Below are 26,993 nucleotides of genomic sequence, written 5' to 3'. Positions count from 1 at the left end.
GGTAAATTCATCTTGCGGGCTCACGTGGCTTAGATGCGTTGTTCTGAGGACGGCATACACAGAAGCATTGGCTGTTTAGACTAACTGTCAAATTACCAAACAACCCCAAGCTAACCCACCAGCAAAGCGCTTTTAAGCGAGGGATAAGTTTGGGAATTTAGGTTACGTAATCCGAGCTGGACGCGATTACGAAAGCTTTTGATTTGCCAGAACGTTTCGCTTGATCGATTAAATCTGGGCCTTTGGATTCTAACAAGTCAAGATAAAGAGAGAGTGATGAGAGAGAGAGAGAGAGAGAGAGAGAGAGAGAGAGAGAGAGAGAGAGAGAGAGAGACTCGAAGCGAGACGAGCTCTAGGCTCGTCAACCTGACCCAACTACCCAAGCCTTATACTGGTACGGGTCGGGTTAATTAAGACTTTAGATCCGTGCCACGTGTCCACAATAATTTTCTTGGGTCGGGCTCGAGCGAGACCAAGATTTGCCGATGCCCAACCCGACCCGTTTCATACGCATACCAGCAAAATTGCACTTTACTCCCCCTCTTTAAGTCTTTAACCATAGACTAATTTCATTTTCACTCTCTCAACTTTTTTATCTTCAATAACTCGACCTCTTAACTACTAAAAATATTCAAATAAGTCCTTATATTAGTCTACTATTATAGTTTCTATCATAAATTCATCATGCCTAGCACGTTACTTAATTATATACAAAAATGTGACCTATTGTTTTCTTTTTCTAGTTTTTAATTTTAATCCTAAATATAAAAGTCACTATCACTATCATTATTAGTATCACTATCGTCACTATCCCCCGTTATCATCGTGGACCCAAAATATTGACCATTTTCTTTCTTTCTTCCTATGTTAGATGTATTTTTAGTCATATTTATTTATTTCTTTTGCCAAATAAAATCATACATAAATAGCATAATCACTGTCTTAATTAACAATTTAACATTGAGATCAAGTTGCATAGAGGCAAAAAAAGAAAAGTAAAAATAAAAATTATCTATAGTTGATAGGTAAAAGTGTAATTAATTTTAATAATAATAATCACAATATGGAATCTTCGAAACATTATAGATTTAATACTGACCTCTCATTTAAATTCTCATGTCCTAACTATATAAAATTTCTCGAATGCTTAATTTTTTTCTATTAAAGAGATGTAACATAGTTCTATGTTATATGACTCAGAAATATAAAAATAAATAATAATAATTTGATAAATTTTATTTAATCTATATGGGCAGAAGTTATTAGGGAGTTGAGAAGATGAAAACGTAAAGAAAATAAATAAAGAAATATATGTGAAAATATAGAGTAGTTTAAGAATTCAACTAAATCCGAATTGAAATATTCCGAATGGCACCGATGCTTAGTGGTCAGCACACCATCCGGTTCGCAGAAGCACCACTCTTTGCCTTCCCGGTGCCAGCATCGGGTTCCCTGAAAAGAAAAGGTCGTAATAAACCAATATATTCCGCCCACGTGTCCCAAAGCCTTCCGCTGATGCACAATCTATCTGTACCCGCGAATCCGCATAAGTGCTTCTCCCAAACTTTCGCGTCGCCGCGGGCTCCGCTTAAGCTACCATGCGGAGAACCGTACCACCGACCATAAAGTAACCGCCCCACTAGTTAAACGGTCGAGATCGAACAACATTTGGAAACAGGATAATTTAGTATCCTCCGCGCGTTAATTTACCTGTGTTCGCTGTTCCAAGAAGCTCTCAAGAGTCCAAGGACGAGATAAATAAAGGTACAGAGGTGGGAAATAGCTGCACAGGCGCTCATAGTTCGCCCCATTCCGAGATTGAGAGACAGAGAGTGGGATCGGAGCATTTTCGTGATATTGGGGAGACCTAGAATGTGGAGAATGGCTCGCGTGGCGTGGAACTTGAGGCAGATCCGACGGCTGTCGTCGGCGATTCCCGGGCCCTGCATCGTCCACAAGCGCGGCACGGATATCCTCCATGATCCATGGTACAATAAGGTATGTGAACGACGGATTGTTGAGCATATTTTGGTGTTTTCCCTGTGTTTCTTGGTGCGATTGGACTATTTTTCGATCGATTGTCAAGATTCGCTTTCTGACAAGTTCGGCTCTCCGAAAAGTCGGGATTGCTTTTCTTCTCTCTTTTGGCAACTAATGCTGCATTCATATTCAAGATCCGATGTAAGGTCTTGGTTTCTCTCTATTGGTGCTGAAAAGTATGAGTTTTGATTTGGTTTCAAGGAAATGCCATAATGTAGTATAAATTTTGGTTCTCCTGGCCTACCTAAGTATATAGTCTTATTTATGTTTCTCCTGGAATAGGATACTGGCTTTCCGTTGACGGAGAGAGATCGTCTTGGGCTCCGCGGCCTCCTTCCACCTCGTGTTATATCATTTGAGCAGCAGTATGAACGTTTTAGTAAGTGGTGATTTTCTCAACGTAGCGAATTATTTATGGATGCCCAATTTCACTTCCTGGTTGTTTGTCCACTATTCATATCATAAACTTCATTAGGTTTGAACATCTAAGATTTAGCTTAAAACAAATTCTATTAAGTTTGAATATCTAAGATTTATAGGATAACGAAAATCTGGTATTGTTTTCTTCTTTCATCACAGTGAATTCATATCGATCACTGGAGCACAATACCCGCGGTGAACGTGACAGTGTTATTTCTTTAGCAAAATGGAGGATTTTGAACAGATTACATGACAGAAATGAGACATTGTACTACAGGGTGAGCTTGTTGCGTTGTAGACACAAGTTAGTTCCAAATTTGGTGCATATTAAGCATGGCTGTGAGGATGTTTATCCTGAAAAATGATGTCATTTTCTGATTGTTTGCTTTGCAGGTACTCATTGATAACATTAAAGATTTTGCTCCTATAATATACACTCCAACAGTTGGTTTGGTCTGTCAAAATTATGGAGGTCTTTTTAGACGTCCACGTGGTATGTACTTCAGTGCGAAGGATAAAGGAGAGATGATGTCTATGATTTATAATTGGCCATCCCACCAGGTAAGGTTGAATATATTCGCTTGAAGAACCATAAAAAGTCCGAAATGCATAGAATGAAATCTTTCCTTTCTGAATTCTGATGATTGATATTGTATGCCACATTAGATGGATACATGATTTCAAAAATCTCAAAATGTTCTACTTGTATGGAGAATATTAAATTATTAATTGCTTCTGGTCACTTTTTTTATGTTTAATTTTGTCTTGCAGAAAACTTGACGAACTATACATGGGAATTCTGATCCCTTATACAATTAGAAATGCACTTCTTCCCTTCACGGCTAATTGATTCATCGATAAATTGATCATATATCTCAAGTCATTATTACCCTCTAGGTCCTGTACTCTTTGAAATTCTTATCACTGCATTCCATTAATTGGATCCAACTAAGATCTCTCACTTAGTTATCAACTTTTACTGTTTGGATCTCCAATTGATGTTTCTTTTTATGTTAAACAGATTAAGAACTTAGAAGCACATAAGAGTTTATCTGATTTCTACAGTGTTTTCTTTAAATGATTTTATAATTTCTTGTTCTTTATGAAGAGCCATGTTTATCCTACTTGTGCTTCCAATTTATTTGATCTGTTTGCAACTTTGTTGTGTCCAAATATGCTATGGAGATGTTTTAGTAAGCCCTGATGTGATTAATCTCCACAAATATCAGGTAGACATGATAGTGGTGACAGATGGGAGCCGTATTCTAGGCCTTGGCGATCTTGGGGTTCAGGGAATAGGAATACCCATCGGTAAACTTGACATCTATGTAGCAGCTGCTGGCATGAATCCACAAAAAGTAAGTAGTCTCTCTGTTCTATTTTATTGTCAATGGCATATGAAGGTTTGTAATTTCAAAATAATATAACTTGATTGAAGTACTAGTACTCTTCAGGAAAAAAAAAATCAAATCAATTCAACTTGATTGAAAATCTCCCTCATATTCCTTGTGTATTTCAATTTTCAAAGTTATACTAACATGAGGGTATTATTTCTGTGCTCTAACCATGATCCGACTTTATCATAATCTTGTTTTCTTCTACCACCTTTCTTGTACTTCACATCCCTTGCAGGTACTTCCAGTTATGTTGGATGTTGGAACCAACAATCAAAAGCTTCTTGAAGATAACCTTTGTGAGTATGACTACCAACTCTCCTTTCTAAAGATCACATGGGATTCGGATATCTACTTGCATTTCTCACATAGGACCAAAGAGAGATTAAAAAATCTTACATAGATTTTGCATATAGTTTGTCATATACTGCTTCTGTTAAGCAATTAGTCATATACATAAAGCGTCCAGATTTTGTCAACCATATAAGGTTGACTAGTTATGCCAGATTTTTCATTTGCTGACATATATGTACTTTCAACTAGTGGCCCATATGTGATAGTACAATATAGATATGCTGTACTCTTCCATATTTCTTGAATGTTATGCAAGCCTCCCTAAAGTCATGTCTAGTGAATCTTAGATTACTTTTTTAGTTTCTCTTTTTTCTTTTCTTTTTTACTTTGCTTTTAAGCTAGGAAGCATGTAGAATCATTACATAATATAAATTGTCAGCACATGGCACTTAGCACTGCACCCTTTCTTCATTTAAACTTTTACTCTGTTTTACATTTTTTGTACTTATACTTTGCCTTGGATTCTTAGATTTAGGATTACGACAGCCTAGACTGGAGGGTGACGAATATTTATCCATTGTTGATGAATTCATGGAAGCTGCATATGCACGTTGGCCAAAGGCAGTTGTGCAGGTGAAAATGCTTACAGATCTTGTTTCCTATTTTGTAGATATTTATGGTTCACAGGGTAATAGCAATTACAACAACTTCTCAGTTTGAAGACTTCCAAATGAAGTGGGCATTTGAAACTCTTCAGAGATATCGTAAAAGATTTTGCATGTTTAATGATGACATACAGGTTATTTCTTAATCTCCAGCAGGTCATCTTACTCCCAAGAATATTTTCCATTTTATCAAAATATTTTATATTATTTTGTGTACACATACATTTATTTCTCTAAATACTCTACTTGTTTTATAGGGAACAGCTGGTGTTGCACTGGCTGGACTATTTGGAGCAGTAAGGGCACAAGGTCGACCGCTGAAGGACTTTGTAAAGCAGAAAATTGTTGTCGTAGGCGCTGGAAGGTACCTGATTACCTAAACACCTCATTTGTATGTTCTGTTATGTAATACATATTCATATCTTATTGATTGTAGGAACTCAAAGGTTTTATTATTCCAACTCTAGATCATCTTTTGCCCTTTTATCTTCTAATGCCTCTTTCAGAATGCAGTGCAGGGATAGGGGTACTTAATATGGCAAAGCAGGCAGTCTTGAATATGCTGGGAAACAACGAAAGCACGGGAGCTAACCATCAGTTCTGGCTGCTTGATAAAGATGTATAGTTTAATTTGCCGTGAAATTTTCTTTTGTGTTTTCTTTTTTAGGGTGGAAATCCTGAACTAGAAATTTTTGGTGTTGCAGATTATTACATTTCTGAATTAGATAATCACTTCTAACTATTTTACCAGATAAAGCCAGAGTTCTATCCATCTAAGCCCTTTTTGGTTCCACAGGCTTCACATAATATTATCTGTGATCCCTAGTGGTCTCTGAAATTAGACACTACCTGGCTTTCTGCTGCTGTGAATCTTCAAATTGGCCCTAATGCAAATTTTAGTTTGCTGAAAATCTAGATTGTGTGCTGATTTTGAACCTGTCAATCTCCTCTACAGTGTGATTACATGGGAACGAGTGGACAGTATTTCCCAGTCGACTGTTGGAATATTACTGACCTTCCAGATACACATACTAGCTTAATAATAAATGCTTAGGATGCCTTTAAGTTCATCAGATATTTATCCATTGAAGATGCTGGTTGTCATGCCATCCCATTTTGCTTCTATGATACTATGACACTTTCTGTTTCCATTGCTACTTTTCTCTTAAGATTAGCAAATGATTGATTGAAGAAAAGATATTGATCCTGTTTCTCCTTAGGGTCTCATTACCAAAGAAAGGAAGGATATCGATCCTGCAGCTGTGCCTTTTGCCAGAGGCTTTGGCCCAGGAGAGGTTGAAGGACTCCATGAAGGTGCTACTCTACTAGAAGTGGTATGTACTTGCAGAATAATTCTGTAAATTTTGTTGGGTCTCATTTGTATTGAAGGAGCCTTATCATGTTCCTTCGATGAAATAGATGATATCTCTCTATGTGGACTTCCTTAAGTTATCTCTGCATAAGTTTCTTCAGTATTCATCAGTTACCCTTAATTATTTGTTTAATAGAAGTTAACACTACTAATCATATGCCAATAATCCTCAGGTTAAGAAAGTGAAGCCCCATGTGCTTTTAGGGTTGTCTGGAGTAGGAGGTATTTTTAATGAGGAGGTATGTTATGAATATACACTCACAATGCATCTTATTGTTGTTTTATTCAACATAAAGCTAATCAATGCTTTTTCTGTCTTAGCTGCAACGACAAATTTCTTTTTATTCCCTAATACTCATGAAAGAATTTGGTTCACTTGGGTACATATTTCAATAGTTGCACATTATTGGGTAAAAGTAAAAAAATAAGCGTTTAGTGGTAACATAAACTCCTAATGACTCAAGAAAGCAGATCCATCTTTCTTGAAGCCTTTGTATCTCTTATATCTCCAGAAAATTGTCTAGTCTAAGCATGGAACGTTACTTTTCTTGTAACACATTGACTAAAATCCTTTGGCTGACTTTGTAGTTGATGTGACATTATAAAATTCTCTTCTGACAATTCCATATGTTCCACATAGTTACTCTGTGCTTTCAATTTAATCTTTCTGGCAGGTGCTTAAGGCTATGAAGGAATCTGATTCACCTTGCCCTGCAATTTTTGCCATGTCAAATCCAACTACAAATGGTTTGCCCTTAATACTAAGCGAGTAATTTCAAGATACTCAAATAATATATTTGTGCCTCTAAGAGCGTGTAATTTGCTTTTTTGAAATGCAGCTGAATGCACTCCTGATGATGTATTCAAATATGTTGGAGAAAATGCAATTTTTGCTAGTGGAAGCCCATTCAATAATGTAACTCTGGGTTAGCACGCAGCACTGTCTTTGTTCTTAAGTTTTGTGGCTTTCTAGAAGATTATAGAACTCATGCTATGAAGTAACTCTGTTCAGGGGGTGGTAAAATAGGTTATGCCAACCAAGCAAATAACATGTATCTCTTTCCTGGGTACTTACTTGTTTCTCTTGTATTAACCATCATGAAATAAATATTCTGGTTTACTGATGGAAAGTTTTGTCAATATCCAGGATTGGTTTAGGAGCCCTTCTTTCAGGTGCTCGGCAAATTTCAGACAGGATGCTTCAAGCTGCAGCTGAGTGGTAATAGTCATGATTTATCATTCAGGATCAGGACTATCTCTTACTCTTGGTTTAATGAGGAATAGAATGCCTTGGCTGGTCCATGGTAGGATAACTGAATTAAATAGTAGAGAATACAACTCATTTAGAACAGGTATCAGGTAAACTAGATAACTTCATTCACCATTTTCAAGATGAATGATTTCTAATAATTTTTGCCTGAAGATTTCTTGGTCTTTTTTTGTGGTCCGAAATCTGACCCACTCATGCATTAGGGAAGATATTTGACGACCAAAATCTTCTTAAAATTTTTTGTTGATGATAATGATGAGTAAACTGAAATCTCTCTGTTATTTCTATCCTTGGAATTGTAAATTGTTATTATCTGAAGGATGCTTCAAGTAGAGTGGTGAGCAGAGCTTACAATTTGAGACGCTGAAGTAGGAAACCTGTTAAACTTTGGTTGCACATGGACTCGGTTTAGAACTCAGGTCTATGACTGGTTTTTCCCTTTTTTGTTTCCCTTTTCTGAATCCCTTTCCATGCTTCCATGCCCACATAAAAATGCCCATCTCTCTCCTAAATCAGTCCTACTACAAATAACCCAAAATGTTAATTATAGTTATCTTACTGGTCAATTGTAAGATCATTGCGATTTATTCTTTGCTCAATATCAGTCAACAGCCAACGGACATTAGTCTAATAATAGAAATGAGAAATGAGAAAAAGTATTAACTACTATTCAGTACGACAAATTTATGCAGTATGCACTACTTTAGTTATCTGATATATATTGTTTTTTCTTAATTTGCATTTTTCGTCGAACTCCTGTCATGCTTCTTGACTTATCTGAAGTTTCTAAGTTAATGTTTCTACAGCCTCGCATCGTACATCACGGAGGAAGACATTCGAAAAGGAATCCTCTTTCCTTCTATATCTAGGTAGTTCATCCATTCTCATGTGATGAATATCTTTCTAGTAAATACTTTTTTTCCTTATTATGATATGACCATGGCATCCGTTTAAGGAAGGAACTTATTTTTCTATATGATTGAATACACGGTTTTCTGTTGGATAATTGGCAGTATTTATTTCTATTTCTTACTCCATAGAAATATAGCGTATCAAATAAAGGGCGAGATTTTGTCTTTTGGATAAACCTAAATAGATGTCTTCCTAGTATCTTAGCTCAATTTTCGTCATTTACCTTTAAACTAAAGATGTCATGCATGGTTCTTAACCCTTAAGCATCACCAGTCTAAACTTTTGTAAGGAAATAAGTAGAGAAATTGTGCGTTTCCAGGTTCCAAAACAAACATATTGATAACATAATTAGTAGTTTAACTCAATCAAGTGACGGAAGAAATTCATGCATTTCCACAATGGTAAGGTAACCAATGCATCAATTTAGTCTAGATTTTAGTGTTGGGTCTAGTCTTGCTCACTTTTTCAAGATGCAAATGATATCAGTTACTTGTACTAAATTGGGCCAAATGATACAGCATTAGGCATATAACAACACGGGTTGGAGCATCAGTTGTGCGGGCAGCTGTTGCTGAAGGTCTTGTTGAAGGAAACGGTGATATGGATTCGAAGGAGTTGGCCAACATGTCTGAGGTACTGGTAAATTATACATTAAATATTTTCTCTGTTATAGTGTTGCGTACTCTAACATAACTTTTGGATGGAGAGATCAGGAGAGAAGAAAAGAGAATAATTCTCCCCTTGTTTGGATATATGGGAGAAGCAAAAAATAAATAAAAGGGGGTGAAAATTTAGTTGTTATCTTCCTTCCTCCCTATTTTTTCATTTGTGAAAAAGAATAACTATTAGAAGTTATTTTCGTTTCCTCCCTTTCTCCACTCTCTCTTAAAATTCTACCTAAACTTTATTTTCTCCTCTTTTCTTCTATTCTCTCTGATTGGTTCTTCCATTCTCTCTATCCAATCTAGGATGTAAGATTACTGACAAAAAGTCAATCATCAAGATGGAATATAGCAATTAATTTTTTCCCATATGTCTTAATGTTTTCAGTTGGAGACAATGGAGTACGTAGCTCGCAATATGTGGTACCCAATCTACAGTCCACTTGTTCATGAGAAGTGAAGTGGGCATTGCAAGTGGGTCTTGCCCTTGTTCCTTTTTCTTTTTTTCTTTTTTTTTTTTGGGAACAGTAGGACACGTAGCAGCCTGCAAAAGAGAGATTTACTATCCACCGTATAGAAATACTTTTATACAATTCTCGAGGTCAAATGTAGACAGGCAGGTATTCATCGTGGTACTCTACGTATCGACGCACTCCGGTTTAGGCTAGGTTTTTGTATTTTTCAGGAAGAACTTTCTTCATCTGAATTTATTATATATATATTGTGACATTTGTTTCATGTATTAATAAAGTATGCAAATGCATTTTAACTTCTCTATGAGCACTTTGCCTTTGGTCGCTGCAGAGTGCATATATTGACAAAAATATAAAACTAATCAGATGTATTGGGCGCAGCTGAGGCGCAAGCAACTCCAATACCCACTATTTGCTTGGGATTTTTTTGGTGGCTTTTTAAGAAGCGTAAATTTAATGAGAGAACTTTCTAACGTGAGATAAGAACAGCCCACTGGAAATTTTGTCTCTGAGATTTAGAGGCAGTGGATGTATCTATTCCTCCCATGTTTCCTTTATAGGACTCATCTTAAAAACGTACGAAAGAACTAATCAGGTCATCAATCTTATTTATGCATAAAACCCACGAAGAGCAGAGATTTTTGCTTAAAAAAATCTTATTGGACTTGACATGTTGGATAAATAAAAAAAAATCAGTTGGATAAAGGTTGGTTCCACAAAATAATGTCAATAAAAGTATCGAGAATAATTTAAATTTTTGGAAGACAACAAATTTGGCTTTAGCAGTGAAACATAGTAGTTGCTTTCTTCAGCCAATGCTGAGATTGGTGAATCACACAACCAAGATAAATCCGGGTTTTTTCAGAAATTAAGAGCAGGAACTTTGGCACCAGACTGACATAAGGGCTCGTCATTCTAATGTACAGATTGACCATTGGGTGGTAGCTGTCCTTCCTCTGTAGCATCTGAGCTCATGAACTTTTCTTAACCATCAGCCAAGATAGGTAATAAATATTATATAAGCTGCTTGACTGTTAGATGCATACCCACAAATAAAATGTAAATAAGTTCCACATTCTTCAAAGATAACTAATTGTTTCTCTCCCTTGGAATTCCCCTCTTTCCACCGGGCTTCAGTGATGGAAAAAGATGCTATATCTAGTACACCACAAGAGAAGAGGTATCACACCTACCATCTTCCTAACAATTCTCAGTCTAGGTCAAGATGCCAACAAGCTGATCTCTATATTTTTGTTTCATATTGCAGGATTGCAGTAGTTACTGGGGGTAACAAAGGAATTGGGCTGGAGATATGTAGGCAATTGAGTCATTCTGGGGTCAGAGTCATACTAACAGCTAGAGATGAGAAAAGGGGATTGGAAGCTGTGGAGAATCTCAAAAGTTCTGGGCTGTTTGATGTGCTCTTCCACCAGTTGGATGTGACTGATAGTTGCAGTATTGCGTCATTCGCTGAGTTCATCAGAAAGCAGTTCAAGAAGCTCGACATTTTGGCAAGAAATCTTTCTCCCCTTTATCTGTATCCTAATTATGAAGAGAGAAAAGTAGCCGATTATATTCCAGGATGAGAAAAAAACTCTACTATTATAAAGTTTTAACACAGAAAGCGAATTCTCTAAGATAAAACAATATATACTTAAATAACAAGTTAATTAAACGTAAGAGGTAAAGTTGAATAGAAAAGAAAAATGGCTAAGCTGTGTATTAAGCCCATTTAGGCCTGTAAGATTTCACTATACCCTAGAATTGGTTTTAGGTCCTGCAGCAGATGAGGTGGTATGTAGGAAGCCCCCTTGTATTATATATTTAATATGTATACACTTCACCAGAACTTTTATAGTTTACAAAAATAGGAGGAAAGATCTCTGCATTATATGTTCTTCAAATATTTAGGCCCGAGTATTGTTTCACCCAAATCATTATCCTTAATTGTCTCTTAACATTTCCTACTTTTTCAATCATATAGGTAAACAGAAACAGAGTATTGCTAATATTTTCAGAATCTATCACCTTAAGGTTCTGTAGAATACCTATATGCAATATATGCATGTCATCATATGCACAAAAGCAGATTACAGATGAAGTATTACCCTTAAGAGTAGTTTTAAGTGTTCCATATTGCAGGAGACAACTCATACTGTCATCTTAACATGCAGTACTACAGTAGGTTGGATAAAACTCCAAACAAGCAACCTCTAAATATAATGTATAATATATGGCATCTTACAATGTTAATTGTACAGGTGAATAATGCAGGGATCGGAGGCCTAACAATAGATCTTGACATTTTCAAGTCCTTAAAACGTCCAGATAACGAGGTAAAAGTTTTAAGTATTACCATTACTGAGCAGTTGTTGTACTATTGTACCTGGAATGAAAATCAAAACACACAAATTTCAGTAGTAGAATTGAAGGTGATTAACTATCATTCACGTTGTATATTCTGTAAATTCTTTTGTTTTTCCTACATCCATTGTCAGCTTTTGTTTCAACCTTTGTCATCTTCAGTAAGATCCCATTATGTCAATAGTGCAGCAAAAATTAGTTTAAAATTAACTGTTTTCTGAACATAATAATTAGCTGTACTAGCAGTATTTATGCTTCCATTACATTTGCTTCAAATTTGGGTGACACCTTTTGTTCCAAAACAGAAAGCTGAAGATACAGGTGATATACCCGACTGGTTTAAGCAACATATTCAGCAGACTTATGAGAATGCAGAAGAATGTCTGGTGACAAACTACTATGGCACCAAATATGTTACTGAAGCTTTGCTTCCCCTTCTTCAATCATCTAATTCAGGGAAAATAGTGAATATTTCATCTACCCTCGGACAACTTAAGGTAATGAACTACTCCTAGTATATCAATATGGTATTAGTAAGAACCAGCTAGCATCATACACATGAAATAAAAGTTTATGAAAATTAAATCAAACTTCATCATAAGAGAACACAAAGTCCTTGAACTGTTTATCATAATAATATATAGAATTTCCAAAATGAGCTACATGTGAGAGGAAACTACTGTTATTTTGACTACATTAATTTCCATTGAAAGCAAACTTTACCGTGTTAATCTTTCAGGTGATCTCAGATGAAAAAGTCAAGCAACAATTGTCAGATATAAATGCCTTAACAGAAGAGAGATTAGATGAAATACTGAAGTCATTCTTGAAGGATTTCAAGGAGGATTTGTTGGAAGCCCATGGTTGGCCAACTGTTGCATCTGCTTACAAAGTTTCTAAAGTACTCATCAATTCCTATACAAGGCTTCTTTCAAAAAGTTACCCCAACTTGTGCATCAATTGTGTAAGTCCTGGTTTTGTCAAAACTGAGTTGAATTGGAATACTGGGATATTGACTGTTGAGGAAGGTGCTAAAGGACCAGTAATGTTAGCCTTGCTTCCGCACAATAGCTATTCTGGCCTTTTTTTTGAGCAAACTGAAGTTTCGTCCTTTTGATTAGATATCCTTTATATTTTGTTGTTATTATTAGGACCCTAGCTATAATGTGTAAAAACTTTACTACCTAATAAATAACAGTATCACAATATTAGCAACTTAAGCTGTATATGTATGCATGACTGCATGTGCGTGCTTTTGTGTTTCATGTGTGTGCATATATTTTCTGAAAAGTGAAGCCTATCATATAATAACACTAAACTTAGGGGAAAAAAAGATAAGCAGAGGTTCTTCTGTGCAAAGCAACCATAGAAAACATGTAAGTCAAAGACACTTCAGTTGGAAGGATACTCTTTCGGAATTTGACTTCTCCAAAGACATGGAAATTTGATGATACAAGAAATTTCCCATCCCAAATATCAGCTGAGAAGTTTGATGACACTTAACCTCATTCAAGTAACAATGATGGCACTTAACCTCATTAATGTGCTTCTAACACCACAATGGACCTTACATGTATATCAAATTCCATTCAAACTTATATTCTGATGGATTTTGGAAAATATAAGTGCAGTCAAGCTCAATCAGATTTACACGTTATCAGAACCCACTACTACAATTGGTCTCACAGCCCACTTCTTAGTGAGAGTTTCCAAAGGTTTCGAATGGCTCTACGAGGTGGACATGTGATCAGCTGATGATGACAGTGAGACCAGTGTGATGGTTTTGTTAAGACTTCAACAGCCAAACATCAGATGGTTCATTATTTAGCCTCAGATATGGCAAACAACTAATTCAAGTATATTCCACCTATTCTATCAGTTAGGTTTCCATAGTAACAGTAGATTGGATAGATTAGCATTATGATGAGGCTTAACTTGGGGCAAGTCATTTACACTTCTTCCTTTTCATTTTTATGCTTATGCGTTGAAGAATATCTATGCTTCTCCTTGCTCTCTTTTCCCTTCTAAACGCTACTAAAAGCTTCCCCCATAGCTTCAGTTCCACCTCACCCAAAAAGAGAGCTCTCACTAGATTTTTACATTTCATAGGAAGATTGGCTAACTTCGAGGTTCTTGAGCTTATAGATTCTAGAATACTTTTCTGGGCAAGAACTTTATTTGAAGATCCAAGGACAATTACAAATTCAGGTTAATTGACATCTTCATGTAGTTCCCACAAAGAATGGCAGAGACGATGAAACAGTCCAAAAAGTAATATCTTGACTATTTGGTAATAGCTTCCTATCCAACTCTATGTGGCTCTACTATCAAAAAAACCTTTGCATAAAAGCAATAAATCAAAGTCTTTCCATAAAAAACAATAAACTAATGATCATATTTTCGAGGAAAAAAAGATTTTCCATAAAGAGTACTGCAATGTGCTAATCAAAATTTTAAATGCCCTTTCATCTGATGGACACATAAAAGTTTATAAATTATCTGAGTTCTAGTGAAACTACCAAAAGACAAAAAGAAAAAATCACAACCTGAGGATGAATCATCTGCCTCGAACTTTAGGAGAGTGGCTCCTTGCAGCATTCCGTCTAGCACAGCAACCCACCAAGTACACAATCGACTAATGAAAGTACAACAGAAATCAGAAAATAACTAAAAGCATAGACAATTGGAGCTATGAGAATAGCTAACATTTGTTTGAATGTTGCCTTCTACAATAAACTTCTAAGTCCCAAGCCAATTGTCTCAACCGTAATGGTATCTTGGATTATAATTCAGAGTAGGGAGTTCAGAAGCGTACCAAGATAACAAACAAGACCACATTGAAGATTGCAACCACTCGCCACTCAGTCTTCATGTATTGGGCAACTCCAGCCCTGAAGTAAAACAGCATGATAATTTCGTAATATGTTAAGTAATTATTTATAAAGGTATGGTAGGAGGCTTGAGAAAGGTGTGGGCAGCGTTACTTGCAAGAATCACAATCATAGCACTTTGTAGCCCGTGCATTTTTGTAAAGCTTGCAGTCCTTGTTTGTGCTCACTGGATGATAGCTCAAGTCATAATAGGAAGCATTTATTGCAGGGTATCCACACCTGGGGACATAGATAAGAAAAGCGGAAATGATACGGCCTATGAACCACAAACTCTACAGGGACTAGTTCAGTTGGCCAACGGGCAAAAGATTTTCTCATGCATGACATGGGAGATGGAAGAACTTGATATATCCCCAATGATTGTGACTCTTAAATAATTTGGATGAAGCAAATTCCAGGAAGGAAAAAATAAAAAAGCTAGGCCACTGAAAACTTTCTGATACTCTTGAAGCATCAGTTTGTGACTCTGTCATATATGACCTGCTCCTTAAAAATTTTCCATTCACCCAATTAGTCGAGCTGATAAATTTTGGAGGTACTATCACACATACTAGTTGATGATCAATTTAGCACCAAGGAATGTGTTATCAAAAGAGAAAAAAAAAAGATAAAAACTCTACAACAACAACATGTCCTTGCAAATTATACAATTTCTATTGGTTCTATTCCTTACTCTACCTAGAGTTCAAATTTGGAGCCATATAGTGGGGGAGTTTAGAAGCTGAAATGCGTGTGGTGATTACGCATGGAAATTATAAACGTCATATCCGACCAGCATATAGACCAAAATTTATATGTATGAAGATGATTATTTAATTATCCTTTTGTTTCTTTTGTATTTAAGTATTCATCTGCCAAAGAAAAGTACATGTAGTCCATCAGAACACATGTTCACACAATTATGCTCCGTGGGTCAAAGGACACCAGTGATATATTAACTCTACATTTTCTTGCCTTCTTGTCTTTAATCACTCCGAATCAAACAAAACAATCTATGTCTCAGCAACCCAAGTTGGAAACATATCATGATACTGTGTGAATTGCCATGTAAAAAATCAAAACAATCTAATTAATGAACATGAAATTCGTGATTGAAATTCAATACATGGCAAAGTAAACAAGTAATGAAAGTTGAGATGCCTACTCTGATGGTGGCCGACAGCAACCAGCTTCAATGGGGGAAAGATCTGCAAGCTTATACTCCCTCAAAGTCTGGATGAAATTGAGAAATATTAGGAAGTAACCTTTAGATAACAGAATGAACAGATGAATAAATGCAAACTGACCTTGTATGTTTTTGGCAAGCTATTGCAATCCTCAGATTTCACAAGACAACTTCTTAAGCGACTCCAATTTTCAGTATTGTTAAGCTTAATGAAAGACAGAAAAGTAAGTAACCATATAAAGATGGGTCATTAATTTAATAGAAGGAAAGGCCATAGAATTCTCAGAATAAAAGCAAGCCTAACCTGCTTTATGAACCAAGAACTATAATCTTGAAGATGATACTCCTTGTACCTGTAAGGTAAATAAGAAATTGCAAGTTTAGTGTGTAGCAAAGATGATGTAGAAATATTCTCCTTCCATTAGAAGAATAAGGGTATTTTCTTAAATAAAAATAAAATAAAACATCCATAAAAGGAGCTATTTTTGTTTGAAGAATAATGTTGCAAGAATTCTATTAGAAATCCGTTCAAATGAGATTTGATTCCATGTGAACAAAATAGATCTGTTGAATATATTTTCCTGAGAGCAAATTTTATCTAACAATTAGAAGTCTATTCGAAAGCCCTTTGTAAAGACAATTTTTCATTACTGAGAAAACAACCCTATCTAGTCCAAAATATGCCATTTCGAATGAGATTTGATTTATTATGAAAAGATGCTTATTTCATATCTAAAACTCTTTAAATAAAGAGGGAGAGAGCATCCGAAAGATAACAATAACAATCTTATAAGATCATTGATTTTAATTTTTCTCTCTGATTTTGGGGTTGATGATTAGTCCCCAAGTTCTTTAGAAGTACATTCCTTAAAAACTTTATAGTAAAGGCATTATATCCTAGAGATAGAATTTTCAAATGTCTATCTATACATTAGTGAAAAAATTACTATCTTAAAAAAAACTACAAGCATATTACCTTATCAACCTAAATATTTATTTTGATTTCACTCTATTTCACAAATTTCCCCAATAGAATGGTGTTGATTATGGAAGTAACATGCAGCACATCATTTTGGTCACTCTAAACTGATATAAAGATCAAACTTTGACGACTTTGACAACTTATTGAAAATTACTGTAAGATAAAGGAACGATACCAGGACATCAAGGATTACATGAACGATACCAATGCATGAAGGATGGATTTGCAGTTCCACCATTACAAAAAATAGTATGCTAACGCACTGTGCCAAAAAATTAAATCTATTTTATCTTCTGTGGTCTAAAAAATCTAGGAAAAAGAACTAAAAAGTGCACAAAACACTGACGTAGGATGTATTCATGATATATCTCTGTATTGAAATAGGTGGAAGTGATCCAAATTACTTGTCATCAATCCGGACTAAATATAGCATCTATCATTCTGCAAGCTGGTAAGCTTCATACCTCAGCCCTGCTACAGCATGACCAGATCCAGTGTTTGTTATGATAAACCTACAACAATAGCTAAGAATAAGATCCCAAAAATTGGAGAAGTGGAACAAATATAAAATAGATAAGAACCACCAATAAAATAGACCACAATCTACTGATCTAAAAGAGTGTGCTGTAAAATGACTACCAACAAGGACAATTTTACAACAGAAGCACTTACGCCAAAACAGTGAAGACCAGGATTGCCACCAAAACCAAGCACAACATCACAAGATACTAAAAATCAGATGTCAAGGTCGCCTTTGAAAGCAATGTTGCACATAAGAGGGGGAATAAATCCGTCAATTTAATATATCAAACACCAGTAGAAAAAGGATACTGCCCAGAGCAACAAGGAGACGTTCTTCCAAGCACCAAGGAATCCAACAACGGATCTGAAAATATGAAGATAGGCAACATAAAATAAATTACAAAAAAATAAAATGTTAATTTATATTAGTAAAGAAAAACCACATCATAAATGAGATGCTTACATTAGAAGGATGAAACCTCCCAGACCCATGACAGGGATGGTTAAAGATCTTTTGCATTCATCATGATGGATGCTCATCCACACCCCAAATCCAACGACTCCTATTGCTAATATCTGTTTAATGGATTAAGATTAAAAAAAGGAAATGAAAGAATTAAAAAGATTAACTTACTTTCATACAGCTTGTGATCATCACAAAGTGCAAAAGTTCCTAGTGTCAAACGAGGTTGAAAGGCAAGCAGAGGTCAATCGAGTATAGGGTTTGTGCAACGCGAAAAGTGAGATTAAAGTTACAAAATCGCAGGAATAGCAATTGGATTAACAAGATTAAAACGAGCAAAGTGAGAGAGTATGATGCTAGATGCTGAGATGGCTCACCATGGTGATAAAGTTGATCCACCTTATCACAAAGATGCTTGTGCTCGTGCTCATCTTTTCCTCTCTCTCCTCCTCCCCTTTTCCGCTTCCAATAACGAGGCTTCGACTTACCGAGAGAGAGAGAGAGAGAGAGAGAGAGAGAGAGAGAGAGTCTCACGCGACAAAGGTCTCAGTTCGGACGACACAGTTGGGATAATTTAAATCGGTTACTGGAAAGAGGGGAAGTGGACATAATTGTCTTTCTTTAGTTTACGTAGGGGTAGTTTAGTCAATAAAATTAATAGGCTTCTGTCGTCTTGCCCGAAGGAAAAAATTGCCGCTTTGTTCGTTGAAACATTTATTCAGAAGTGAAAATTATACCTCACCCCCTATAATTTCGCAAAATTATGATTCGCACCACATCTTTTCACTATCAATATTCTGTATGAAAATCACCCTCTCATATTTTTTTATAATTAAAGTCAAAATATAGGGTTCAGAAATAAATACCGAAAATATAAGGTGCGAATTATAAATTCATAAAAGTGTCCAGCATTATCAGGTACATCCCTAATCTCGTACGAAGAAGAAAAAAAAAAGTTGCCTTAATACTGTGAACAGCTTGTTGATGAAAGCCATGGCAACAGAGTTGTAGAAGCGAAGATAATGAGGAGGGAGCTATGCAACTGTAGACCAATCATAGGAGCTATTGATCAAATGAATGCTTAGATCTCCACCTCCCTTCTCCACTACGTGAGTTAATATTCTGGCTTACAGTCAATTATGGCCTTGTAGTTGTAGGGCCACACCTTTCTCTCCTCGCATATCTGGCTTACATAAAAGAGCGTTACAGCGATGCATGGTCCCAGTAATAGCTTATAATAAAGCTTGAACGGGTCAGTGGCTATGATCATGTGAATCTCGTTATTACTATGATAAATTTGAAGTGTTTTGCCGTGCAAAATGAATCTTAATACCTCTGCTTAGATTGCAAGTATTCTTAATGCATGCCTTTGGGTTCTCTATCAACGGTCGTCGTGTGACTCCTTTCCTTGTTGTTGATAGAATGAATAGCTGGACAATTCTTTTGGACAAAGGGAATGGCCACTGTGGTCTTCTTCTCATGAGGTGGGACAAAGTCACCAAACCGAAAGACTCTGGTGACCTTGAGTTATCAGAGATTTTTCTTTTGGTCAACTTATCTTTGATTACTAAGAGACTCCTCTTTAGCAAGCATATTAATAACGATGGTCGTGCCACAAGTACGGACCGTGCTGACCACCGACCTACACGACACGGCCTGAGGGATCTCTCTCAGTCTCTCCTTCTCCCTCAGACGATGACGACGACAATCAGCAACAGATAGCTCGATGATAAGATCAACAACGAGCGGCAAAACTATTAAGAGGGTTGCTGTGCAGCACCCTCTCGTGCCATGTGTCGGTACACCACCAACACAGTAAGTACTGACTAGCACGATCATCCATAATGTCTAAGTCATGCAAATATGGTATTCCCTACCCATGGACTATCAAATATGAATCCCAAAGTCTCCTAAAGTTTACTAGGGATGGCTCTCTATATTAACATCAATATGACCAATGGGTTTCGTAAGATGTTTGATCTCATTTGTGAGAAGGTGTAGGACGAGGGCCTTATTATCCAGCTATCTGGTCCCTATTTGTGTGAGAGTGTTTTTGACATGGGGGACATCAACATTACAACTAGATCTGTCGCCTTAACCCTTCGGGCCATGCCAACTAAGGTCTGCCTATTAAAGAAAATCCCAAAATCAAATTATTCCTTTGAAAACTTTGCTATAACAAACTTGTAAACGAGCCTAACTTAGTAAGGTTAGGATCTGTTTGCCGTGAGATATATTTTCCTATCATATGGATATTTATTATTCGATCATGATATTTTATTTTTAAGGCCTCAAAATCACTCTAATATTAATTTCTTTTATAAGAAAGTTATCATATTGACCATTATAAGTTTATCAAGGTTGTAAGCTGTTGCTAGGTTATAGTTAACTCATAATTCTTTTAATTTAGGATCGAATAATAAAAATCTATAAATTATACCATATTTTTAATGAATTCCTCAAAAAGTAGAATATTAGATTAACAACCATGAAACAGAGAACCAGAACAAATTAATATAGAGAAGGAAGGAGTTAAGAGGCAAAAGAATTATGCAACATATGACTGAAAACGACAACTGCAGTTCCTCATGATAAGCATCTCAGTTCTGCATGACTTCAGGTGCTGCCTCTGTTACCGCCGCCGCCGCCGCCGCCGCCGCCGCCGCCGCCGCATTGTTCTTCTTCATCGCTGCGGCCTTGATGAGGTGATTGTAGCTTCCTTTCTCCTTGAACAGCTGCGCGAAATGGTGCTTGCAGTAAAGAATGCCATCCAGCGCGGCGTAGGACGACGGCGTCAAGATGCAACCTCCATGAGAGCACTTGAAGCATGTCTTGTGGTATGACTCCCCCTCCACAGCCAGCTGCATCACCATGTGTGTAGAATCATTTTCCCATATTTTAAATAAGATATACCATATTAACTTACCATCTTCTCTAAAAACTACTCATGGTAGCATTATTCCTAATATATATCCTTAAAAATAGCAAAGCAAGAAGACACATAAAATAGTAGCTAGAAGATTATTGTATACCTTCTCTAAGGGATATACTGTTTTGTTGCAAGTGGCACACTTGTCTTGGGTTCCAGAGAACATGAAGGATACCCTGCTTGGTGTCCTAGACTGCTCATGGTGTCTCACACCTAAATCATATAACCATTGTTAAAGACATTGACATAAAGTTGGAGTAAAAGAAGATTATATTCACTCACCTGTAGGAAATTTTTTAGTGAAAGTGCCTGTTTCCTTGAAGAGTTGCTCAAAGTGAGGTTTGCAGTAGAGGACACCATCCATGGAAGAGTAGCTGCACATCTGGAGAAAACAATCAAATGCTCATGTTTCAATAATCAAAGAAGAAGTACTAAATCCTTTCTTCTGTAACAATGCAATGGTAAACAATTAGTTATCTTCTGTTCTAGCATTCTGTGGTGAATGGAGCAATACTGATTACAATTCCAAATACAATGGTGCTAGAATTTACATATGAAAACTATGTCAACTGATAAAAGTACAGTAGACTTTTTCATAAGTAATCACCATAGAGACCTTGGACATTAACAAATGTCACAATTCAATATACTACTCTCTTCTAGGAAACCTTTTGGATTTTAAAGATTAAAACCATCAAAGAGTTAAAAACATACCGAAAGAGTTCCTCGGCATCGACTACATTTGAAGCAGGTCTTATGATACACGACCCCATCGGCGGATAAAAGATCGATAAAATGCACGGTTTTATTGCATGCCTTGCACTTATCCTGGCTGCCACAGAAAGACATGGTGAGCACCTAAACAATCCTAGTCTGCCAGAACAGTGTAGAGAAGCTCCAAGAGATCCACACCACCAAATCAAATTCTTATATACTTGTCAATTGGTATAGACACAAAGAAATTCTGATTTGATGAAGGCCTCTTGTAATGATCTTTGCCTTTCTTTCTGTCTGCAATGGTGAAAAGCAGACGAAAGGCTAAAAAGGTAAGAGGGGAGAAGGAGGAAAAAAAAAAGGATAATATGAAGGCTTTAAAGGATAAGAAGTGAAAGCTAATTTTAGTGATGAAAGATGAGAGCTGGGAGGAAATTTAGGAGATGTGTAAGATTTGAACCACATATACCAAGTCAAATAGGAGTAGCATTACAATCCACAGTGTTGATACTATATTTGGAATCCATGGCTTTCTCATCGGTTAGGATCTTTTAACCTGATTCAGTTGAGCGCCATAATACTTATTTATTGTTGCGAGGATAGGGTTTACAATTTATATTATATCAGCATATAGATTGCATGCATTTGATATCTTTGCTTAATGTGTAGCATGGAGGAGAGCTTTCAAATGATTACATACTAATTCTCTAATATATTTTTCATAACACACTGGCCCCTTTATTTTAAAAGAATATCTTAAATATATTTTTTTTGTTAATTACTCATTAGATTTTTTGTTAAGAAATACAATGTGAGTATCAAATGATTAATTTAGATTCTCCGGAGACAAATTTACCCTTATTTTGTAGAAAAAGAAAATAAAAATTGAGAATAAAAATTGAAAAGTTTGAGAGAAAATTAGATTTTTTATAATTTAGGGGGTTATTATAATTATCCCATTTTTAGCTCGTGAATTTTTCCTTACCTAAATAAAAGGCAAACACTAAACTAAACGAACCGTCTAAAGAACATATGGGATGAATTGAATTTTGTCTACAATGACTAACATACCCTTGGAAAAGTCAATTGCTAATAGAATTCTGTATTATATTCAGGTATTCTGGGAAAAGGGAGAGGACTTCATCGGCAAAGTAAACCCTCAAAAGCCTGCTCGAGTCCGCCCTTCTTCTCCACACTCCACCTTTCTCCGAGTTCGAGAGAGAGGTAGAAGACGAAAGTGCAGTGGACAGCTGCGAAGAGAGGCCAAGAGAAGAAAGGAACGGAGAGGGAGGAACGAGATGAGGGTTTCTACGGTGGTGAACACTTACCCATTGTCGAACTACACGTTCGGGACGAAGGAACCCAAGATGGAGAAGGACACCTCCGTCGCCGATCGCCTTGCCCGGATGAAAGTCAAGTGAGTTCCCGATCCATTCATCAGAAATAAAATCCTAACTCTTTATCCCTCTTCTTTTCACGGCAAGCAAAACCCTAGGTTTTCTTCCCCCCCCCCCGTCTAGTGATTTGGTAGGGTTAACAGTTATAACAATAGCTCCCGTTCTCTTGCGACAATCTTAACCCATATGGTTTAATGTCTGAGATCTGCACTTGTGTTGAAGAGGAGAGAAAGAGGAATTAGTTGGGTGGTAAGATCAATTTTGATCTACAAATAGTCCAGGAAAAGATATTCACACGATGTAGGTCAACACATGCCTGCCATGCCAATTGGCATGGTCATCCATGAGATGATTGTAATGTTTGGGCCTCTTAGGGTATCTGAGTCTTTAAAATATATCTCTGCTCTCTTTTCAAAACAAAAATTTAGTCAAAATGTTATTCTTAGTGCTACTTGGATATTTATGTTTCTTTGTTTTTTTGCTTTTGTAAGTTGCTGCTAGTCACATTGTCATTTGTTTGTGCAATTCTTATTCTGATTGATAAAATTACTCTTGTTATATTTTTGTTTATGTTAGTTATATGAAGGAAGGTATCCGTACAAGTGTAGAAGCAATTCTCCTGGTAAGTGTCAAAATCTGATGCATAGCTTATACAGTTCTTGCTTTTACTATCCAATAATGTTAACTTTTTAAGACATTTGATAATTATCTGTCTCTTTTACTAGTAGGCATGTTCTTAGCTTGCTGAAACATATGAACATAAATTATGTTTTGGCTAGTCTAAGTTTTAGGTTGTGCACAGGTTCTGCAGTAGATATTTGTACACTATAAGAATATTGTTTACCCTCCATGAGTCTCCCTAGTCAGTTTTTGGTCTGGTATGGGAACTCTACTTTGTTAATGCTTGTCTTTCCCCAAGTATTTGACTTGCTGGCTTTTCCGTGGTTCCGCCCATTCATTTGTTATCATCAGTAGGATTTATCATTTATCTATGATAAACTTGCCGCATTACAATGTAAGGTCTCTGGTTTCTGCATTTGTATGCAATAATGCAATAATTATTACGTTTTGCTATTGGTAATATTCAAAGAGCTGTAAGTACTATACACCTGACCTAAGAAGTTGATTTTTTTCTTCTGCACATTTGCGGTCAACTTAAGTAGCTTTTGTCTTTTGTATGTATTAGAATAATTAATTCCTTCTGGTTTTGTCTTACCCATACGGCTACCAAATATGGTTGTTTGCTGAAGTTTTAGATTTCTCTGATAGCTTGAAACTTTCCAGTACTGACTGCATGCCAATGTATCACATCCATAACTATGTCATGTCATCTTAAAATCAGTGTTTTTTGGTGAATTAAAGAGACAAGAGAACAATCATTGCATTTGTTTCACTGTAGGTACAAGAGCACAATCATCCTCACATCTTGTTGCTCCAAATTGGGAACACATTTTGCAAACTTCCTGGTGGTCGTTTAAAGCCTGGAGAAAATGGTGGAATTATGCATTTCTGTGAACTGCTTGAGTTTGTAGCATAAAATATATGGAGAAACTTACCATATCTGACTTTATGTTGGTCTCATGTGTCTTAATTTTGCAGAAATTGAGGGCCTGAAGCGAAAGCTGTCTAGCAAACTTGCAGCTAATTCACCGGCCCATCTGCCAAACTGGCAGGTATTATTATACACAAGTACAACTTTTTCCAATGTTTTTAATGAGCAGGAATTTGAAAATTAGATAAAAATGTTGCACCATTTGTAGATAAAGCACCAGATGAAGCATGCAACTTGCCTGCTTTATATGGTCATCTCCACTCTACGCCGGTGTTCATTGGGCATCATGCTTGCTCTCATGATGACCATATTTTATCTTGACAATGGATGTAGTGAAATATAATGATGGATATTGAGTACTTGTTGTCTAACAGAGGTGCTATTGTTCTATTAGGAGCTATTGGTTTCAAGAATAACTTTTAAATGAACTAGGAAAATGTTGATATGAGGGGTAGGTAACTTCATATCTTACTGTGAATATAGTATTGAAGCAGGTCGTTCATTCAAAGGGAATGGAATATCTTTTGTAACCCGACGAGTATGTAAATTCTTATTCAAGACAAGGAAAGCATAGGAGAATGGTTCTGGAAGTAGGAGATTGCTTATATAGAAGTTGGCATCCTTTCTCATCAAGTAGTTTTGGGTATTCAGAATTCCCTGTATACTGTGTGGTTGTTACTACTCTTTGGACTCTTTATATTAGACTATTTCAGTTATCAAAAATCAGGTTTTTATGGATTTTGTGGTTATGTATAGCCTTTATAATTTCTCATCACATGATGCAAATAAGAATGCTTTTTCTCACATTTCTCATATCTAAAAGAAAACTTAAGATTGGACAGGAATAAATTAGCATGCTGTGTACATGCTGAAGTCTTGGCCAAAGAACAAACACAATAGGTATCTAACACTCTTTGAGACTTGTAGATTGGAGAATGTGTTGCTACTTGGTGGAGGCCAAACTTTGAAACAGTGATGTATCCTTATTGTCCCCCACACATTACCAAACCAAAGGTAAGTTCTATCTGAAAGCTTTGCTCCTCAAAATGGTTTTGATTGCTGGTATTCTTAGGTTGCATGTACTCATTCAGATTAATTCATTTTCCAGGAGTGTAAGAAGCTTTTCCTTGTTCACCTGTCAGAAAGGGAATATTTTGCTGTACCCAAAAACTTGAAGTTGCTTGCAGTTCCATTGTTTGAACTCTATGACAATGTTCAGGTAGTCTCCTTTTGTCCCCTCTATCTGGTACCATGTAGAGATTCTATTCTTAGTTGCGGGTGGCCTTGCTTTCAGAAGTGCTTCCACATGTAAAATAGTGGCATCAAATGGAGTATTACCAGATGTCTAATGATCCTACTCTTTATGTCCAGTCCATATCTAAGACCTTGTTAGCTACGTGAAAATTTTGATCAGCTGGAAAGAGTATTTTACTTTGTTTAGACATCTCATTTTTTCATTGCCATTGACAGAGATATGGACCTGTTATCTCTACAATTCCACAACAATTATCAAGGTTCCAGTTCAACATGGTTAATACTTGAAATGATTGAAGATGCATATGGAAGATCGTTGATGGATGCAAAAGCGACTTCGCGGAATGAAAACTATCCTAGATCCCAACTACACTTCTTCTTATCTGCACAAATTCCTACAAGATCTCTGGATATGGTCTAATGAGTTGTTTTGACACTTAATTCTTAATCTGTTTCACATTTTATACAATTAGCCAGAAAGAAAGCAAATGAAAACATTGTCAGTAGGCACATCTACAGAGCTAACTTTACTTGGGACAATTTAATGGTACATGTAATGATGATATTTTCTGCAAATGAACTGTTGATGTTGGACCATGATACTTGTACTGACCTTGCATGTGGATTTTGTATATGGCTTTAGATGTTTGCTCTATAGCACGAAGCGTGGTATATAAGCCTATGGGTATATTTTGTATATCTGATTGCTGAAAGATTCTTTTCAATACAAGAGAATGTTTTTTTTTAAAGAAAATTCAAAAGCTCAAGGTTAGATATAGAACAAAAAAGTCAAATCTCCATAGAAATAGTCACTTAGGTTTTCTGATATTTTAACTGATATAGTGAGCTACCTCATTTAAACTACTATGAACTATAAGCAATTGTGCTTTGGATCTGCTTTAATAACTATAAGACGAACTGCTGTTGATTGCTTTAATAACTATTATACCGAAGGAAGAAATTGCTTTCAAGCTTGTATACAACTATGACCATATCTGCAGAGTTTGGTATTATCTATATTAGAAACGAGATTAAACATCAATTGCTTTCGATTTATCTTTCACGACATAGGATCTCAATGAGACGTTGAATTTGGTATGGAATTGGTTTTGTTGCGGGGGGGGGGGGGGGGGGGGGGGGGGGGATTGGAGAGTACAAAAGGTTGGTTTCAACTTGCAAGCCTGAACGAACCCACACAGTTACTTGTCTAATGTCTGCTAAAAATCCCCCATGCATTCGCTGTAAGATTTCACTCATC

General features: G+C 36.3%; 4 protein-coding genes across 8 annotated transcripts; 3 read left to right on the top strand and 1 right to left on the bottom strand.

Moving 5' to 3' along the window:
* The first annotated feature begins 1,760 nt into the window (after positions 1-1,760).
* LOC140767809 (NAD-dependent malic enzyme 59 kDa isoform, mitochondrial) lies at positions 1,761-9,804 on the top strand. The gene is made up of 19 exons (XM_073107869.1): positions 1,761-1,998; positions 2,323-2,419; positions 2,620-2,738; positions 2,854-3,021; positions 3,690-3,818; positions 4,093-4,153; positions 4,678-4,781; positions 4,864-4,947; positions 5,071-5,177; positions 5,327-5,432; positions 6,034-6,147; positions 6,359-6,424; positions 6,860-6,932; positions 7,025-7,111; positions 7,198-7,252; positions 7,333-7,404; positions 8,262-8,324; positions 8,886-9,000; positions 9,418-9,804. The coding sequence occupies exons 1-19, from the start codon at positions 1,873-1,875 to the stop codon at positions 9,487-9,489; spliced, it is 1,818 nt and encodes a 605-aa protein (XP_072963970.1). The 5' UTR covers positions 1,761-1,872; the 3' UTR covers positions 9,490-9,804.
* A 459-nt stretch (positions 9,805-10,263) lies between these two features.
* On the top strand, positions 10,264-14,400 carry LOC140767810 (short-chain dehydrogenase/reductase 2b-like). 2 transcript variants are annotated; one of them, XM_073107873.1, is made up of 5 exons: positions 10,264-10,682; positions 10,770-11,013; positions 11,764-11,838; positions 12,172-12,363; positions 12,606-14,400. In XM_073107873.1, exons 1-5 carry the CDS (start codon positions 10,642-10,644, stop codon positions 12,981-12,983), a joined length of 930 nt encoding a protein of 309 aa, XP_072963974.1. In that variant the 5' UTR covers positions 10,264-10,641; the 3' UTR covers positions 12,984-14,400. The 2 variants fall into 2 exon arrangements, with proteins under 2 accessions (XP_072963974.1, XP_072963973.1); XM_073107872.1 differs by having other exon boundaries at positions 10,274-11,013; positions 12,606-14,397.
* LOC140767811 (tetraspanin-10) lies at positions 10,897-18,442 on the bottom strand. Of its 4 annotated transcripts, none has more exons than XM_073107876.1 (13): positions 18,267-18,442; positions 17,890-18,002; positions 17,736-17,790; positions 17,577-17,632; positions 17,369-17,416; positions 16,227-16,275; positions 16,044-16,127; positions 15,902-15,969; positions 14,851-14,976; positions 14,682-14,757; positions 14,413-14,501; positions 11,859-11,888; positions 10,897-11,037 (listed from the first exon to the last, which is right to left on the bottom strand). In XM_073107876.1, exons 1-11 carry the CDS (start codon positions 18,318-18,320, stop codon positions 14,424-14,426), a joined length of 807 nt encoding a protein of 268 aa, XP_072963977.1. In that variant the 5' UTR covers positions 18,321-18,442; the 3' UTR covers positions 10,897-11,037; positions 11,859-11,888; positions 14,413-14,423. The 4 variants fall into 4 exon arrangements, with proteins under 4 accessions (XP_072963977.1, XP_072963978.1, XP_072963976.1 ...); XM_073107875.1 differs by having other exon boundaries at positions 10,904-11,044; XM_073107877.1 differs by lacking the exon at positions 11,859-11,888 and having other exon boundaries at positions 10,900-11,037.
* A 2,181-nt stretch (positions 18,443-20,623) lies between these two features.
* On the top strand, positions 20,624-26,332 carry LOC140767059 (pre-mRNA cleavage factor Im 25 kDa subunit 2-like). The gene is made up of 8 exons (XM_073106820.1): positions 20,624-20,726; positions 22,648-22,949; positions 23,506-23,551; positions 24,329-24,422; positions 24,529-24,602; positions 25,409-25,495; positions 25,590-25,700; positions 25,952-26,332. Exons 1-8 carry the CDS (start codon positions 20,634-20,636, stop codon positions 26,021-26,023), a joined length of 879 nt encoding a protein of 292 aa, XP_072962921.1. The 5' UTR covers positions 20,624-20,633; the 3' UTR covers positions 26,024-26,332.
* The last annotated feature ends 661 nt before the right edge of the window (positions 26,333-26,993 follow it).

Source organism: Typha angustifolia, chromosome 9, assembly GCF_048772165.1.
Source record: "Typha angustifolia cultivar Huaian chromosome 9, ASM4877216v1, whole genome shotgun sequence".
Taxonomy (NCBI): Eukaryota; Viridiplantae; Streptophyta; class Magnoliopsida; order Poales; family Typhaceae; genus Typha; species Typha angustifolia.
The sequence above is the reverse complement of the archived record's forward strand: the minus strand, read 5'-3'. Positions and strand labels throughout refer to the sequence as shown.